The 19,165-nt window shown below is 37.0% G+C and overlaps 1 protein-coding gene across 2 annotated transcripts in view; it reads left to right on the forward strand.

The window, feature by feature from the left end:
* thoc2 (THO complex 2) overlaps positions 1-17,646 on the forward strand; it is a 108,102-nt gene extending 90,456 nt beyond the window's left edge. Inside the window, exons 31-39 of one of the 2 annotated variants that reach the window (XM_067387932.1) lie at positions 85-461; positions 574-635; positions 1,915-1,950; positions 12,266-12,394; positions 12,597-12,663; positions 12,846-12,985; positions 16,487-16,557; positions 16,671-16,716; positions 16,871-17,646. In XM_067387932.1, coding sequence (XP_067244033.1) covers positions 85-461; positions 574-635; positions 1,915-1,950; positions 12,266-12,394; positions 12,597-12,663; positions 12,846-12,985; positions 16,487-16,557; positions 16,671-16,698 — 910 coding nt within the window. In that variant the 3' untranslated portion in view covers positions 16,699-16,716; positions 16,871-17,646. The remainder of the gene's footprint in view (positions 1-84; positions 462-573; positions 636-1,914; positions 1,951-12,265; positions 12,395-12,596; positions 12,664-12,845; positions 12,986-16,486; positions 16,558-16,670; positions 16,717-16,870) is intronic. The other variant, XM_067388817.1, reaches the window with a different exon arrangement.
* The last annotated feature ends 1,519 nt before the right edge of the window (positions 17,647-19,165 follow it).

Genomic DNA, 19,165 nt, shown 5'->3' on the forward strand with positions numbered 1-19,165 from the left:
GAATGTCAATTTGTAATGGTTTTAAAGCTTAAAAAAAAAACATTTTAATATACTTCAGTTGATCCCTGATCTCTCTCTCTACAGCACTAAAGGGAGCAAAGAGAAGGAAGATAAAGAGAAGACCACAAAGGAGAAAAAAGAGAAGAAAGAAAAGAACCCAGGAAGCACTCCAGAGGCCAAAGCAGGAGGGAAGGACAAACAGAAGGAGGAAAGATCCAAGGAGGAGAAGCCCATTGACAGCAAGGAGAAGACGCCCAAGGCCGAGAAGGATAAGAGGAAGGATGACAAGAAGGAAGAGAAGAGCAAGATCGATGGGAAATCTACTGAAAAAGAGTGGCCCAAGGAACGCGACGTGTCCAACGACAGCAAGACAAAGGAAAGCAGCAAGGTGGAGAAGAACGCTGGGGCTGGAAACCTGAAGTCCCTTGTGCCCAGATCTGAGGGAGTCGAGTCTGAACGGGGTAAGACAGCTCTAACTTGTTAAATATGGTTCATTAGATGCTACATTTGCCCAAAGCACAATATATAAAGTAAAAAGTTTCTAGAAGCTGAACCTTGAATTTCGTCTCTCAGCAGAGCAAAAAAGACGAAAGCTTGACACTCACTCGTCACCGTCGCACTCCTCTGCAGTTAAGGTTAGTATGGCCTGAGGAGAGCTGTGCACTTCTTTCCTCTTGTCCCTACCTGTCGGAGATCACGTGTTTTCCAAACCTTCCTCGTCCCTCCGCGTCACCCATTGGAGTTTGAGAGAAGGCCTCTGGAGCCCAGCCGTTGTAGGAGAGCAGTGGGGGGGATTTTGCATCCTATGGACTATTTTTTTTTTTTTGGAAAAATATTTTTCAATAGATATCAGATTTTTATGATAAAATTCCAAGGACTTGCCAAAATCTTAAATTCTAGCACATGCTTCATTTTTGATCATTACATGCTAAGAGAATCTACCCAAGTGCCTCACAAGTTGTTCCTTTTCGTATACCGTGCTTTTTGTAAGATTGTAAATATAAATATTTATTTTTGTAAATCACCCTCCCCTTTTTGAGATTTTTTTGAATCATAGCATATTACTTGCTGAGAAAGCAAAAAAGTAAGAAAAATAAATACAAATCAGTCTTTTTGTTTTTTTAAACTATACATGGAGACGAGAGAATGTTTCCACTGGAAGAAATCCAGTCAGATGCCCTTCATGCCTGCGACTCCTGGAAGAGCTGGAATGTTTTCCTTGTTTTGCTGCGTCACAGATCTGGGATCTCCAACAAGAATATGTTCATCTGCTTGCCTTTTTTTTCCATCCTGCTTTTTTTTTTTTTTTTTTTCGTGTCCGATTCGCTCTCTGCCGTGGAAGGGTTTTCAACAAGAGTTCCGCAGACATCCTTGCGACCAGCGGACGGCTCCTTCAGCATCCAGAGAATGGCGCATCACCAGCAACTGCTACATAAAGAGAATGGCAACCAGGGAAAAAGTGTGGGCATGGCCTTCCCAGAGGGATCTGTCTGTCCGTGACCAGGAATCTTGTTGCAATTTTCTATGAGCGAGGCCTCATACCAAAGTGTACATGACCTCCTTCTATTCCCTTTATTTATGAATCCTAGCTGAGTTTAGCTTGTTTTATCATCTTCAAGAACTCCCATAGTTAGTTTTCAGAATGTATGCTCTATTTTAGACCAAAGATACAAGTTAATGCTCAGTTGATGCTCAGTGCAGTGACGTTCTCCAAGCACATGTAGGTTGAGATAGCCCAGTGCAGACTAACATTAGGCTCCCATAGTCCAGTCTCTTCATCTTTAACCATGTGAAAGTTCTAGTCTTTGAAGGTCTTTATGGGGATGTGTTGAGTGACGGCCAGCCTCCCCCACCCTTTCTGCTGCTGTGTGCCATCCTCTCCAGCTCATCTGTCATCTCCATTCATTCCTACAGGACAATCTCAACGACCTCAAGGACTCTGCTTCAAAGGTTTGGACCTTTTTCAACCCTTAACTCTGAATGTGTCTCCAGACCTACCACACTGCCTACCCAGACCATTCAAACAATCATTATAAACTTATGCCTAATATTGGCATCTATTTAGGCAGTATTCACTGATAACCATTAAATAATACCAAAAATGCTGTTATGTTGGCAGTATTTGTCCCAAAATCTACCCATGATGGCCAAGTATGCAGTGTAGTTAGACAACATTTGTATTTGAGTGTTTTGAATGCCTCTATGATGCGCACAAATGCAGTCTAGGGAGGCTGCATTTCTTTGAAAACTTTAAACACACCTGTGGTGCCCTAATAAGACCATATAATTTCCATGAAATGGAAAATGTGGATGGAATTGCTGAATCCAGTTATAAAAAATGAAATTTACTGTATGTGGATACCAAGGAATTTGGCAAAGTTTGGATGAATGAATCAAAAGTAGGGCTGTGCACTTAATCAAATCACGACATGGGCTAGTGGCTGTGAAGATTAAAGCTGAAGACTACGGTTTAAAATAAAGTCTACATGTATCTGTTTGAATGAGTGGCTACTCATCAGATACATGCATAAACTCAAAGGTTAAAGGTTTAAACTTTCATTTAGAAATAATGATGAACAACAATTGGCATATTTAGAAACATATTGATGTATTCTCCGGTGTTGGTGTAGGTTTATAAATGATTTACGTTACAAATGTGGTGAAATGGCACAAGTGGCATTCCCAGATGAACATCATAAGCAACCCAAATTCACAGCATATGCCTCGACGAAAAATATAGTTACGCTTTTATAATGCAAGATTTCATCACACCCCTATTTACGATTGTACAGTAGAATGTACTTGTGATTTAATAAACTGTATTAAGCAATATCAAAGCAAAGGAATTGTTCAGATTTCATTCTATTACATTTTAAAAGATCAGTTAAATTGATAATGTTTTATGTATTTGATTACAACCATTTTTGATAAAAGATTTGTATTAAATCATAATAAAAATTAAAGACAAACAGAATTTCTGAAAAAATAAAACGCACTCCATAGCACACTGTTTGTCGGTTGGTATACTATGCTTTCGGTTGATTAGACATCAGTTATGATTATTAATTTAATTAATCCTTGCCAGAAATGCCATCTAGGTAGGCAGCTGTTGCTTGGGCGTTTCAAACCCACCTGTGATGCACAAGAATACTGTCTATGTAGGCTGCATGCCTTCAAATGTTCCAAAGGATGTCCAGAAATGTTGTGTGGGTAGGCAGCTCACTAGCTTTTGAGATACTCCCAATATTTATCTCATGTTGGTGCGAAAAATTTTCTTCACGGTATATGTCATGAATGCATTTATAGCACATTTTGTGCCGCATGCCAGGTGTGGAATTTTATAGTGGTACATTGGTCTTTAAAAAGTCCCTTTTCCCTTCAAAAGATGGCAGAATATCCCTGAAACTTGCGTAGCACGCTTGTGCTCGCACATCCCTCTCCTCCTTTGCCAGGACATTTTATATTCTGCTAATGTAATTTCAGCCCAACAATATCCTCCATTCTTTCCATGGCTACGCTCTCCTGGGCTCCTCTCACAGTCCTCGGAGTCTGATTGGACTCTGGTCTTCTATTCCTCCACTCGAGTCTCTTTTGAACAGCTCCTGTCAACTGGTGGGGAGATAAGTGTTTTTGCAGTTTGGTCACTGAAGGATGTTTGAAAATATGCTGATGGCACCACCTGAAAAAGCAATACAGCTATATATATATATATTTTTATTTTTTATTTTTTTTTTTTGCAGCCTGTTATTTTATTCTCTCTCTCTCTCTCTCTTTCTCTCTCTCTCTCAAGGCCTGCTGTCAAAAATATTCCTCCACATTAACTGCAGTATCATCCATATATTAAGAGAAGTGTCCTTATAGAGCCGTGGTATAGATGTATTTATCTTTAGTTGCAAGATCTGTTGTTTTCCTGAACCAGCAGGGTTTATCTTGCAGGAGTCAGTTGTTTCTCGGAGGATATTGTGTCAGCTGTGTGTATGTTCTTGTAATTCAGTTGTCAGTTGAGATTCTGTTGTTGAAGTGCTTTCATACACGTGATTAATTCTGCTGTCATTCTCTCTCAGGGAGTTTGTGATTAATCTGTTGTTGAGAAACACACCAGATTCCCTGACGTACACGTTTGGAATGGAGGTATATATCTCTCAGAAGGCGATCGGAAATTAGGCACAGGCGATATACTGGCAGACACCATTAACCAATAGAAATCTGTCAACCGGTAGATATTTTGGACTATCGTCTTTATCGCAGTTACGCTCACGTGAGGTTGCTGTGATGTGCGGTCATGAAAGCTTATAATTTGCATGCATTTTTAAGCATTGCGGTTTAAAAACAAGTGGTTTTAAACTATTAAAGCACAATTAGCAGTGAAAGACAACATATTTAAACGTATGCTCTCTGAGAGACTGTTTCTCAGCGCCATCTGAGAGACGCGTGACATGAAGCCGCTGCTCATAGAGCACGTGAGGACTGAACTGAGTGCTTTTGCCGCCTAATTGGGCTTGAAGGGTTAAATACACATACCTATGTATCAATTTGACCATGTATTTGCAAGTAAACTGAGCCATTTATGTCTTAAGTGAAGGTAAGGTTGAGAAAGACGAGGCTTGAGTATAATGGATCGGTGCAGTCAGTCTTAAAGGGACAGTATCCAAATTTACCTGCTGTCATTATTAAGGGTGCGGTCACATTGCACTTTTCGTTCCATTGACTTCCATTCAAACGCATGCGAATGCGTCAAACCGGAAACGCAAGCTCGTGCGAATAATTTCGCATTTCGCTGCGTTCCAAAGTTCAAGTTTGGTGAACTCTGACCTGTGAATTCGCATCACGTGAAGACGTGCGACCAGTAGAAGATCGATTTGTCATGGCATGACCTCTTGGCTGAATTAAAAGAATTATATTTTTTGCAGTAAAGTCAAGTAGGTTCTATATTTTTACATTTTGAATGTATTGCTTTAAGTTATGTGTTGAATTCATGTTTATAAAAAAGACGTTGTATACCGTGACGTCATATCACGACAGTTACAGCTTCCGAATAAATTTTGCACGTTCAAAGTCTAGTGTGACAGCGGCTTAATGCTAATCAAGCAAAAAAAAAAGAGAAAATCTCTCACTGCTTGTTTTTGTAACTTTATTATTTGAATCAAATTATTTAAGAATTGTATATTTAATTTACACATTTGACACTGCATATTTTTTATACCTTTTGATTACTTAATACATTTTATGTAGTTTAAACTTTAATTCTTAATTCTTTTGCCGTTAACGTGTCTTTTCTTCTCCACCTGTTTTTCTCTGACCCTTCTGACCCAATGAGCATTTTGCTGTCTAATGGTCATGCCTTAACTTTGCAATTTCTAGTATTGCATCCTTCTCATGAGCATTTAATAATTAAATAGTTAAATCTCTTTTGGCTAATTTTATCTGTCAAAGAAAACCTGCTTAATTATGCACATCTGAATATAAAGTATTTTTCATGTCCAGCCTTCATGAACAATTATATATCACTTATAAATGATTAAATACAAAACTAATAGTATTTATTAAGATTTATGTGGTTTCAAATTAATACTTAAAAAATAAATAAATAAATAATACTTCTGCACACGGTGTGTTTGTTTGTGTGTGTGTGTGTGTGTACCAGTTTAGCTGATCAGCTGAAAACTCAATAGAATGGTTCTTTGACAAATCAAAATCACTTTTCTTTGGAAGGTCTTTTGAAACTCTTCAAGGAGTCTGAGGGGGTTCAATAAACTCATACAGAACAGCTGACCAGATTTAAAGTGAATGTTCAGGTCATGTGAAGAACAATCATTAACTGCTCCAGATTCTTCTCACCGCCTTCAGGACAAAGATTCAGTTTGTTTCTCTCCCCCACACTTATCAGTAGAGCATCTTTGGATAGGTTGGAGAGTATGAAATGGCAATTTTCCAAACACGAACCACATGCCACCAACTATTGTTACGTATCAATGCAATCATTTTCTCTGCTTTTATGGACCTATAGGACACACTTCATATAAATTACTTTTTCTTTATTTACTTTTTTGGCAAGATTTAACCTGTTTACAACAAATGTTTGTTCTGATCATCTGTTTAAGTTACTTTATTCTGTATGCTTCAGCTCCAGCTGGAACATGTATATTCTGCTAATGATCTGCTTTAACAGTTTGCTGTAGGTTTTTTTTTATTTATTTATTTATTTTTTTTATATTTTTTTTTTGCACGCAGTGCTGGACAATGATGTGGGCAGTTCAGTTACTGTGTCTCACGAGTTTGGCAGCTTGCGTTGTCTTAAGGATAAAATTAGACTCTATATACCATACCTGGTATCACCTGAAAATACATATTCATTAATTTGCACAGATGCTCTTTACAACAGGTTTATTTTTAACCTGTCCATTGCTGCTGTCAGCAAACCACGGATGAATTGTCTGGTTTACATTTAAGATTGTTAGATCTTAAAACATGAAGTAAAGATTATTTTGACACCTGAGTTGGGTATTGTCAGTTACCTCATGGTGTCTCTTTGGCTGTCATTATGTATTTGTATTAAATGGGCCACCAATTCATTTTGAGTTTCCAGAAGAAGAATTGCATGCTCTCTAAGAAAAGTTAAATTCACTGAGGAGGGGGAAGTTTTTTAATTTGAATAAGAGTTTCAATTATTTTAATATATCAGGGTTCCCACACGTCCTGGAAATTACATGGAAAATAAAAGAAAATTATTGTCCTGGAAAAATCTTTCTTTTTAAAAAAAAAACATTATTGTTCAATGAAGAACGAATAGTTTACAATGGCTCTGAAACAATTATTTTAATTACGCAGTTTAATCTTGCTGTGATGTAGTGGCAACTAAATGCTCAAATGTTTGCAGCGAATGTTGGTACCTTGTTAACTTTGATCATTTTTATTCTTGCAAACTAATGATTTTTATTCGGTTTATGCAAGTGGTCGGCACAGCAAACTACAGTATGCATTGACAGCATTGGCCCAAGAAAGGGTAGCAAATCGATATGTAGTCTTTTTATTTTGTTTTAGAAATGTTAACTTCTCGCATCTCCATGACACATTGTTTTTTATTTTCACACTTTCAGCGATTCATTGCACACTCCTAGAGTAGCACAGACTAGTGAATGAAACTAGTAACTTATGAACACAAGGCACAGGCAAATGTAATTCTTATTTTCTGCAAAAGTTCACTAAAATAATATACACATAACACATAATATAAGTGACTTACATTTTAGAGAAATTTTCACCAACAAAAATGGTTCCAAACAAAATCAGCAACACACAGTTTCTTAACACACAGTGGTGTTTTGTTTCTCAATGACTCTACAATTATGAACAAATCATTTGAGAAATTGATTCAATGACCCATTCATAAAGACCGTCATTTGCTTCATTCATAAATAAGAGTTTTGATTGAATCGTTCGAAAGATTGACTCCAACGACTCACTTAAGTCTGTTATTTGCTGCCACTTACTGGCGGTGTTAGTTTAATTTTAAAAGTATCTTTCAGTTTTTTTTATTCAAAATGGTATTTATTTAAAAAAAAAAAAACTCATTGCATTATTTAAATTGTTTGTTTATATTAAATTGTTACACTAGATTATTAATTGTTTATTTTTTTATTAAATTGTTTATTTATATATGAATACATTATAACAATTTAAGATGAATATAGAAAGTGTGCTTTACAAAGGAAAAGACATTGAAGTACAATGACTGAATATTCTCAATAATATAGTAAATAAAAACAAAATTAAAACAAACTATAGGTTTTTTGAAGACTTCTAGAAAGAGGATTATATTACTTTAGGCCGGAGGTCGGCAACCATGCGGCTCTTTAGCGCCCCCCTAGTGGCTCCCTGGAGCTTTTTCAAAAATTTATGAAAATTGAAAAAATATTTTTTCATGTGGTTTCTGTAGGAGGACAAACACAAACATTCTTAACGTTTTCCAATGCTGTAAAAATGTGTATAATACATATTTAATTTCAACATTCCTGTCAACGAAGATTTGCATCATAGCCATCGACGACGTCACTTTCACACTGAAAGCGCGCTCCCTCAGCTGGACTGAGTGGCAAAAGAACCTGCTGCATGACTAGATTTAATAGGGGAAACTGCGAAAACGCGAGTAATAACAAACGAATTACACTAAAGGTTGGACTCGAAAGTGTTTCTTACAACTTGTCAAACTTAATCCATGAATATTAACATGCAGCCTGGAGTCATGTTTCCTGACATTTATATGTGCCTGATTTGACGCCGGGGAAATACATAAAGCAAATCTGTCCACCCACTCCACTCACTTTTACCGTCTCTAATTCAGCATTTGTCTAATCCCCCTCAGGTGATGCTACTCCACAAACCACCAACAGAGCATAAAAAATACCAAAAATAAAAATATTTTTTAAAACATTGCCAAGTAAAACGCTGCGTTTATATAGAACTGTCTCTTTACGACCACAACAAACAGGACACTTTTCAGACGCGCATTCCGACTTCGCTTCAGCGCCAGGCGCAAGTCAAACGAGCGCGGAAAAGGTAGCTTCAACAGTGAACTGTGGTCAGATGAGATGTTGTCAGGCTATGTCAGTAAAACTCCAATCAGCAACTGTGCTCGAAGCGTGAACCCAAGAATTGCTCGAGCTAATGCGCTGGCGCGCGCTGCATATTACTTTATTATAGCTTAACTAAAGCGCTAAAGAAACTACGGGCATGCACCATCGTTATTCTGTTGTAAATGAAGTCATGAAATTACCAAACATGCGATTAAAGCTGCCTCTGTGCATGCATGTATGTATTTGTTGACATGGTTTAAAGCTATTGTTATCCAATTTGTTGGCCTTAAAACGTATTAAAATGCATATGTACACCAAGGAAATCAAAATTTTCTCGGGGGAGCATGCCCCCAAACCCCCCTAGCACAAACGGGATTGAATGTAAAGGTTTGTGTCTCGTTGTTCTACTCAAAAAACAAAACAAAAAAAAACATGCAGAATAAAAGATGGCAAATATTTAATAGATTATTTGTCAACATAAACATTACAATACAAATGGAATACTTTTACCTCAAAATCCAACAATTTGACACAAAATGATAAATGCAAATCCATGTTTCTCTGCTGGAGTCCAGCTGTTTCTGTGAATTGCACCGATCCATTTGCTTCTTTTTTTCTGTAGCTTTCAGACGATTTTAAATGTATAACTTACCTCGGGAATACCTCATTGTGTATTTGTAGCCTACTGAGTCATTTTGATAGTAGGGTAATATAGCTAATATACACTTACAGCCTGTGTTTCCTTCATATAAGGCTTATATAAGGCTTTTAATTTTTTGCGGCTCCAGACAGATTTGTGTTTTGTTTTTTTGGTCCAATATGGCTCTTTGAACATTTTGGGTTGCCGACCCCTGCTTTAGGCCGTGAATTTGTGATCCATGTCTTTTTCCCGTTGTAATTAAATTTGAAATGTCCTGTAAAAGTCCAGGGCCCGCATTGATCAACAGTGCGTGGAAAAGGTTCTATATTTTGTCCTATGAATGAAATTTAGAATGTGCCTAAGTACAAGAAAATCTGTATTTATCAAACGTGCGCATGCAGTTCTTACACACATAAGCAATCATTGTTGATAAATCCCACATGTGCTTAAGTACCATGCTCGTTCACGTTCACAGTCATTAGCATTCGGAAACGCCTCCAATGAACCATATATGGTGACAACACTTCCCTTTAAAAATCACGTGATTGTGTTTTTTCCTCACCGCAATAATGGCAAAGAGAGCTCTCACCAAGCAGATCAGCACGATCTTGGAAAACGCGCTCTTTGTGGAGCGCATTGTTTGCCAAGTCTTCCAGTAACGCAAGATAAGCCATTGGACATTGCGCTGTCTTCTATACACTGTAAAAAAAAACAAGTAAAATGTATTTAATTTTTGTTTTCCAACATTTTGAACACAGACTATTTAAGTAAATTTCAAATATAGACTTGTATTCTTTTGCAATACATTTTACATAAACAGTAGAAACACTGAATGAAATCATGCTATTAATGTGTATGCTTTACTTAGAAACATCTAAGCAAGTAATACAATAGATATTGTGTAGACACCATATCTACATAATAGAAGTAATGCTACACTTGAACACAGAGACCTCAATACTTGGTACACAACACGCAGTGATGGTAAAATTTGATGGAACATTTTTGAGTGTGATTGTGGCATTTTGAGTGGAAAATTAACTCCAAATGTCACAAAATGGCGAGTTACTGAACCTAACCACAGTATAAAAACAGCTGGAAAACAGTCAAAAATCGACCTCATTAATTATTCAAGGCTCAGTGCATGATGGGAACACAAGTATCAGAAAAGTTGAGTAGTTTTACTTTATAATGTTGATATTTACACTTTAATTTCTACAAGCTTAAATTGAGTACTACTAAAGAATTTACTTGTTTTTTTTTTATTATTATTATTTTTTTATTCTTGACTGAACTAACTTTTTCATGTAAAAATTACATTTGTTTTTTTCTGTAGTATTTACTTCACCATAATTTTTCTTTTTTTTAAGTGTAGGGTTTGACACCAATTATGCATCAAGTGTAAAACTAAACAAATATTAAATTGTGTTTTATAATTAAAGGAAACAAAGGACATATGTGGATTGCTTAATGCATACTGTGACACTCATAAATGCTTTTTATGTGTAGTTTCGCTATTCTACCACTAGATTATCTGCGTAAGCATGCTCAGAGGTGTGCTTAATATTTGAATCCCACACTTTGCGTGAAACCGCTGATGCACTCACTATGCACAAATCTGTCCGTACGGACCATTGATAAATGAGGCCCCTGGAAAATGATCCCTGAAAAAGAGTGGGAACCCTGTATATTAATAACTTATTTTTTTAGTCAACCCTTTGAGGCACCCAAGCAGGTCCTGAATCAAACATTTTATTTTGCTTTATCCTGTACTGCTGCATTCTCTTGTCATTTGATCACTTTCCACATGTTGTTCTCCAAAAGAATTTCTTTGCTTTGTTTATCAGATACATTTCAAAAGGAAGATTTCATCTGAAGATGTTTTATTCTTGAGGGACATTGTTTCATAACAATATTGTTCAGTGCTTCATGTTTGGAGAGATCAACTAGTTGTTGGTCAGTCAAAACCCTTAAGGCCTTTCACATGAATCATATCATTGTTTCCTAATGCATCGATACATCAAGCTGCAGTGTTACCCTGATGCCACAATATGCACAGGCCAAGTGTCAAGTACCTGTTTTACCTTTCATCCTTTTGGCCTCTGAAACTTATCTGTGCCCACTGTCTTCTAGACAATATTAGCATGGTACATCAATAAGTGGTCGTTGTCAGCGTGCAAAATCAGAAGATGAACTTCTTCACTCTTTCTTTCTACCAAGCAAGCTGGTAGAATCTTCCTTCTATTAGGGGTGTGCTTTATATATATATATATATATATCAACAATATTATTGTGATTGTTTTAATGACGTGCAATCTGACAATAACAAGTATGTCCCTTATTTTACAAAGACACAGAGAGTGCATGCATACACTACGTGATGTTGTCTAGTAGGTTAGACTAGTACGCTTGCGCGTTTAGAGTGCATGCTTTCACTGCTTGATTTGCTGTAATCTATCAAAATGCATTTAGAATGGCCCAATATTCAAGTACGTAAAATACGTAATTTAATATAGTTGATCAATACCACTTGAAGAGTGTAATTTTTGAGTGATTACAAATGTGATATTGGTTTTATACAACCGTTCAATACACAAGAAGTTAATATTGAGTGACTTACATTTTAGTGTAAATGCAAAATACTACTACAGATGCAGCTTCTGTTATAAATATGAATTTTGTTGATACTGATTTCATTTGGTTGCAACAGCCTATGAGAACGCTGACATATAATTTTTGTCATCATCGCACACCCCTTCCTTCTATAACACTTCACATGGAGGTTTGACGCTTGTTTTGAGGTGCGTTGAAGCCCTGATGCGAGGCATGTGAAAGGGTTGCATATAAGTTCAGCAGGAACCTTGAGCTTTTAATAGAGTGCTTGGACTTCCTGTGGGTGTGTCTGATAGCATTGTGAGGTGTGAAGGCTCATGGGATGGCAAGTGCAGCTCTAATGGAGCATGCTAATGAAGTGGCAGCAGGCCGCTGTGAGTGCTGTAGCTCTCTTCCTGTGAAGTGTTAACCATCTTTTATCTTTTCATCCAACCCTCAGCACCATCCTAACCACAGCACAGTCCTGTCCAAGAGCAAAGAGAAGGACGACGAGAAGAAAGAGTCTGACAAATCCAGGGACCGCTCCAAAGAGAGGGAGAAGAAAGAAGACCGGAAGGAAAGAAAACGAGTAAGTGCTTCCTTCTGTGATGCCGTCTGTATTTAGAAAATGGTTTGGGCAGGGGGCGGGTTTTATGAAGCACTATTCTCAGTCACAACACGAACGTCTTTGAGTAAACATCTGCAATTGAATGCCTGGTGGAAGGTGAAAAGTCAAACCGACAAGCGTCATTTTGATTTGTGCGGTTTTCCCCCCTCTGCGCTTCATCTAGGACTACGCAAACAGCGACCGTGAGATGAGCCAGGAAGCCAAGCGCCGCAAAGATGAAAATGGAACGAGTGAGTCGATAATGCCTATCTTTTAAATTTGTTTTGCCCGCTGCCGAGAGCAGGAGAGGTGAGCTAGCGAACCAGAAAGTTCTCTTTCTCTGTGGCGGAGGCAATCAGAAAGCCCTCCCCATGGTGTCTCGGCTCTTGTGTTATCTGCCTCACATGACTGCTCACTCTCTCTTTTTACACAGACTCCTCCAAACACAGCAAGAGCGCCAGCCCCTCTGAATCGCCACACTCCAACGACAAGGACAACAGTAAACGCTCCAAGTCCACCAGCAAGGACAAAGGCGATCTGGCCAAACCAGAGAAGACCTCTGGAGGCAAAAAGGTCTGTGACTCTGTCCTGTTACACCTCCACAACCACATCTGTCCTGCATCAGTGCCGTTTTCCAATTCAAGCATCACTATTAAAGGGTTAGTTTACCCAAAAATGAAATTTCTGTCATTGAGTACTCACCCTCATGTTGTCCCATCCCCCGTAAGACCTTAATTTGTCTTCAGAACACAAATTAAGATATTTTTGACGAAATCTGAAGTTATCTGATCCACTCATAGGTAGCAACGACACTGCACCTTTTGAGATCCAGAAAGGTGCTAAAGACATAGTTAAAATGGTTGACGTGACTACAGTGGTTCAACCTTAATTATTATGTAGCTACGTGATTACTTTTTGTGCAAAAAAAAAAACTAAACAAAAAAATAACATATTTATTCAACGAATTTGTCTGTCCCGTCATACACGCATGCGTCGCGCTGCTCACATGACCAGAGCCGGCCAATACTGAGCCGTAAACACTGAAGCTCTGCGACGAAAATAGTGTAGCAGTATAACAGGGGACAGATGAATTTGTTGAATAAATTATTTATTTTTGTTTTATTTTTAAGTTTTCTTGTTGCCTCATAATATTAAGGTTGAACAACTGTAGTCACATCAACCAATTTCACAATGTAACTTTCTGGACCTCAAAAGGTGCAATGTTGTTGCTGCCTATGTGTGGATCAGATACCCTCGGATTTCATCAAAAATATCTTAATTTGTGTTCTGAAGACAAAAGAAGGTCTTACAGGTTTGGGGCGACATGAGGGTGAGTACTTAATGACAGAAATGTCATTTTTTGTTGAACTAACCCTTTAGGGTCTTTGCACACTGAGTCTGAAATTTTCGTATGCGTTTTTTGTATTTGTCATCCTAAAAATTCGTCATGCACAAAAACCTTGCGCACAGAGTCCGATGTGTATTAATTAATCTGTTGCGAAAAAAATTTGCAAAACAATAAAAAATGGAGTCTTCAAGCTGTGAGGATGATTTTGTTGTCCTTTCTCCTCTTACAAAGAGAAAAAGAAAAGGAAATATTGGGTCCATTCAATCCTGAGATTGCGAAGAGAGGAAGGAGAGTTCCACCTCCTTGTCAAGGAGCTGCAGGATTACCTCGAGAGATTCAAAGTTTACTTCAGGATGTCAGTGGTTCGGTTTGATGCTTTGCTAGTGATACTGGCTCTGTTTGTCATACAGTGCTTTGTGCTGCAAGACGAAGTGGATCAACTTGTCAGACGGCATTTTGGATTTTGCCGTTCACTTGTATGGCTCTGAATTGTCAAAACTCTAAAAATGCTTGCTCCATCCGAATTTTTTTTATCACGGACGAAAGTTTCGGAGGCAATGTGTAAACATGATTGACACAATGTGAGGTAGTATTTATTTTTTAACGTTCAAAAATTTGGATGCGAATTTCGGACTCTGTGCAAAGACCTTTATTGTCGCTCATACCTAGAGTTAAGATCTTGAACAAATCACTGACCCTAAATATTCAACTTGACTTATGACTTATCCTGCTTGTTTGTGCTGCGGACATGAATTGAACCTAAATTGTACACAAAACAAAAAAACAAAACATAAAAAAAAAAATCTCATTGAGTGACTGAACCATACCTAGAGAGCAAAATATCATATCAGATCTGACAGAAGTGTTTAAGTTGTTGTATATAATTAAAAAAAATACCCTAAAATGTGTGCTGGTATTTAGGAAAAATGCTAAGTTCACATACTTGTTTCTTTCATCTAAAAAGCTATCAATGGGAGCATATCAAAACATGGATAAATCAACTCGTAAACTTAGTGTAAGGCTCGTCACCTTTCATTGTCAATTGTCTTTGTTCCTGTTGCGTGTTGAGTCCGGGTATGTCTCATACGTCCTGAAAAGTGAAGCTGCGGGCTCTTTGATCGCCCCCTGGAGGCTGGATGCAGTACAGGTCATAAACCCCGCCCTCTCAATGCAGTCGAATGAGACTTCAGTGAAAACTAAAAAATAAATTCTGCTTCAAATAAAACTTTCTGAAAGATGGTTTTGGTCATTTAAGGTAGTTATCACGCTGATTTATATTCAATTGTTCGTTTTTGTGATGATTTAGATTTTAGCTAGCAATTTGATGCTATAAAAACGGGGCGTGTCGTTATGATTCGAAGTTGATTGACAGCTTGTCTGAAGACTGTCAGAGCTTCAAGGGGAGATTGAAGATGTATAACGAACTATTAATTTTTGATTTCTTTGTAATTTAACACCAACAAACTGAGCTGATCAGCAGTAAACTGTACTAACTGACCTACAGGATCTGACGGATCACTGAACCTTTTTCTGTAACATTAAATATGGGTGTTATAAGCTAATTAATAAGTGTTATTAGTTAAGATAACATACCTAATGTTAATCATGTCGGCAAAAAGCAGGTGATCGTTATCTGGCAGTTACTTACTTTGTTATATACATACTTTGTTAATACTTTGTTTCCATTTTGAATTGCCTCATTTTTGGCTCTGAATGAACTTTATATCAAATCATGATAATTATTTGTTTGTATTCCTTTTGTATTATTTACTTATTTCATGTATATTGCTGTTTATTTTTACTGATTGAATTGTAATGTTGGCGCTGATAGCAACATCAGATTTATTTATATTGATGGTAACATTAGATTTACTATAATCATTTGATATATCAGTATGTACATCACCTGTGTTTAAAAATATATAGTAACCCAAATCTAATAAATACATGAATAACTAATAATTTGCTTTTCCATTAGTCATTCCATTTCAAAAACAAATGCTTATATTACTTACTTAACTGGCCAACGGAGCGAACCAACCCTGTGACGTCACACGCTGTGGTATTGCAAGATGGTGGCGCCCTTGCTCCAAAAGCTATTACAGAACCCTAACCCTTTTTCTTCAAAATGGATCATTGATCATTCATTTTTTATTATTATTATTAAAGTGAAAATTCTTTGTAGTTTTTGCATGTGTTAATAATTTCTTTTTATGACAGCAGGGCCAAAAATTATGTGTGCCCAATTTGGCATGTTTCATTGCATTATCACAAATAAAACAAACGACTCCAATCACAACTATGCAACATGCTTACAAAATCTTTAATAATATTTGAACAAAGTGTAAAGATGTCAATTTTCCCAGGCTGGACTTTTGGCTACTACTGTAGTAAACTGTTAGAGTTTGACGTGTTTTTGTCATTTCCATATTAAAATATTGTATTCGACAAACATTGTAAACCATTTCAGTTACAGTAAAATATACTACATTTATAAAGTGTATTGACAAAAATATTGATCACATTTAGAGAACATATTCATCAGGATGCAAAACGATAAAGAATGAACACAGAAGACCTTTTTAACATTAAACAAGCACTTAAAACACCTATGCATCATTTAAACGTTAATTGTAGATCCAGTATGATTGATTAAACCATTTCCTTCACACATTCACAAATGCTTTTGTTTCTCTTCTGGGCATGTGGTGTTTGCTTGGGAACAGGAATCCAGGCATGACAAAGAGAAATCAGAAAAGAAGAGAGACAGCACCGGTGCTAAAGAAGAGAAGAAACAATATCCTTTGATGCCTTGAGCACAAACAGCAATGTGTACCTGTAGAGATGTTCTGTGGGCCGCTGCACTGATGAGCCAATCAACACGCTGTGTTTTTCCTTAACATTCACTACCCATAAATCATCAGAAAAGCACAGATAATGTATGCTGACACTCAAGGTGAGTGTTCAGTGCTGATGTGGAGGAAGTGCTTTAAGAGCATTTGAGGACACATTCCTTTTTATTACCAATTTCTTATCAATAGTTGAGAAAAGGGTCAGTGAATATGAAAAAGAGCATTTATTGATTTGTAATGGGCTTTTCAATAATGCAGAGGTTTTTCCGGACCTGACGTTCCTCTCCAGCGGTATTCCCTGCTGTGGGCTGCAGAATTCATCATCGCCAGCTTTCTCAACCATGTCAACGTCTTAATTCGCTTCTCCTATCACCGTCTGGAAAGAGGATTCCGTCGCACACATTTTGCCTGCATCCAAACTTCTGTTGTTTTGCCTAGAAACGTTGTAGCTCGTATTTTAATCTGCCATTTTTATTGTGATAATTTCAGTACTTCACTGAAAGTTTGTTTCCTTTAAATATTTAGCACAATGTGCTGCTTGCATCACAAACAGATTCAGGTTGAATTGGTGTCACTTTCAAATGCTTGCATTTTTATGACCTTGCTCTATTACCTTCCTTTTCCTTTGTTTTTCTTTTGTTTTTGCCCCTTTTTTCTTTTTAAGTGAAAAAGAAAACTCTGGTTTCCGGAATACTACCTTCTTTTTTTTTCCTTTTTAATTCACATGTGATATTTAGACTAGGTGTTTGAAGCAGTACAAATGCTCTATTTGTATATTATGTATACAGAAATAAAATGGTTCCGTGTAATAAGACATTTCCTGTTACTTTCATTTCAAATGTATGCCTCCCTGGTTTTCTTTGTGTGTTCAATCACGTTTTTAAAAGATTTGTATAAAGAATGGCAAGCTGGAGTTCTCCGTAAATAAGTGGACTAAAAAGGAAACGATTCATGATTTTCCAAATTACATAATGGAGTTTTTATCTGGCAAAATCTACAAAGTGTATGCTTTTTCTAAATAAAATAGTTTTCTTAGTGTATCACTTGTCTGTTGTTTTTTGTTTTTATTTGATACTTGGGATTTTGCAAACCCATGTAACTGCATTTATTGCATCAGTTTGGCTGAGGGCTTGGTAAAAAATTTCGAGTAATTGATTGTAATATTTACGAGCCTATATCAATCGCAAGAATCGATTATTCTATCTGTTTTCAGTTGATGAATGGAACACTGTAGTACGCCGCTGCCTCCCATCCAATACATCGCAATAAGCTTTGTGCTCTTGTTACTTTTGATATGAAATAAAGTTACAGATTTCAAATTGTCCATTTTACAGGGTTCCCACGAGCCTTGAAAGTACTTGGATTTCAGACATATGAATTCAAGGCCTGGAAAGCAATTGAAAACAAATATTGGTCTTGAAAGTGCTTGAATTAAATTTGAAATAAATTGTGAAAATTATAACATGTCCCTCAATGAAATTCAAACCGGTTTGGAACAATTTGAGGGTGAATAAATGACAAAATTTTCATAATTTTCATTTTTTGGGTGAACTAACCCTTTAAAAAGTCAGAATTTCGTGATTATAAAGCCACAGTTGTGTCTTATAAAGTCAGAATTGTGATATATAAATAAGCCTTTCGCCGAGCCCCGCCCCCCTTAGTTACTGTTGCTTTGTCCGAGAAGCCGTGGCGCTGTCACTCCACACGCAGTGAAAAATACATCGCGGAACAAAGAGGACATCGACAGACAAGACAGAACAGGTTACTTATGATATTAAACAAAGTCCCAGCTTTCAAACCGTGTAGTTATTAAAGAAATTCAAACAATAAAAACCGTTTTGTTGCTCTTTAATGTGTCGTGACAGATTGCTGTAGATCCTCAGCTCAACAGCTAGTAAAAACCGACCATCTCTTCCTATTAGTCCATGAACATGAGAATGAATGTTGTTTCAAACGCGGAAAGACGTCAATACAAACCATTTTTCAAGTTTAACTCCACCGAGGTTAATCTTTTTAACTACTGGCTGCTTTGTCTGACAAAATGGCGGATGTGGCGTTCTGATTGGTTAGATCGCTTGTCAATCAAGATTTTTTTTTTTTCTCAGAAATGCTCATTTATATCTCTTAATGGACTATATGCACAGGTTACTTCCTGGTTGTCGTTAAGCCAGCTCGGGCACTTCCGGTGAACTGTTAGCTGTTCATTCTGTAGTCGTTGTACATCGACACAAAACCATCTATGGTTGACTTTTAATGTTGTATTTATATTTTAATGCAGTTATTACATTTACCTAATTTGCCAATAAACCAGTTTTATTGATTGCAATAAAGACGAAGCTATTGGGACTGTTTAAAAATGCCGTGTCTGTAATTAGAGACACACACACACACACATTTTTTCCCCAGGACTTTAAATGTTATTTTTAATGCGATGACCACAAACATAATTTGTTCATCCTTCTGAGATTGTCCCCATTGTAAAACCGAACGTTTAAAAATGTAGGAAATTTAACATTTGATAACACTTATTTAAAAATAAAAAAGACAGTAATT

This window comes from Chanodichthys erythropterus, chromosome 1, assembly GCF_024489055.1.
Source record: "Chanodichthys erythropterus isolate Z2021 chromosome 1, ASM2448905v1, whole genome shotgun sequence".
Lineage (NCBI taxonomy): Eukaryota > Metazoa > Chordata > Actinopteri > Cypriniformes > Xenocyprididae > Chanodichthys > Chanodichthys erythropterus.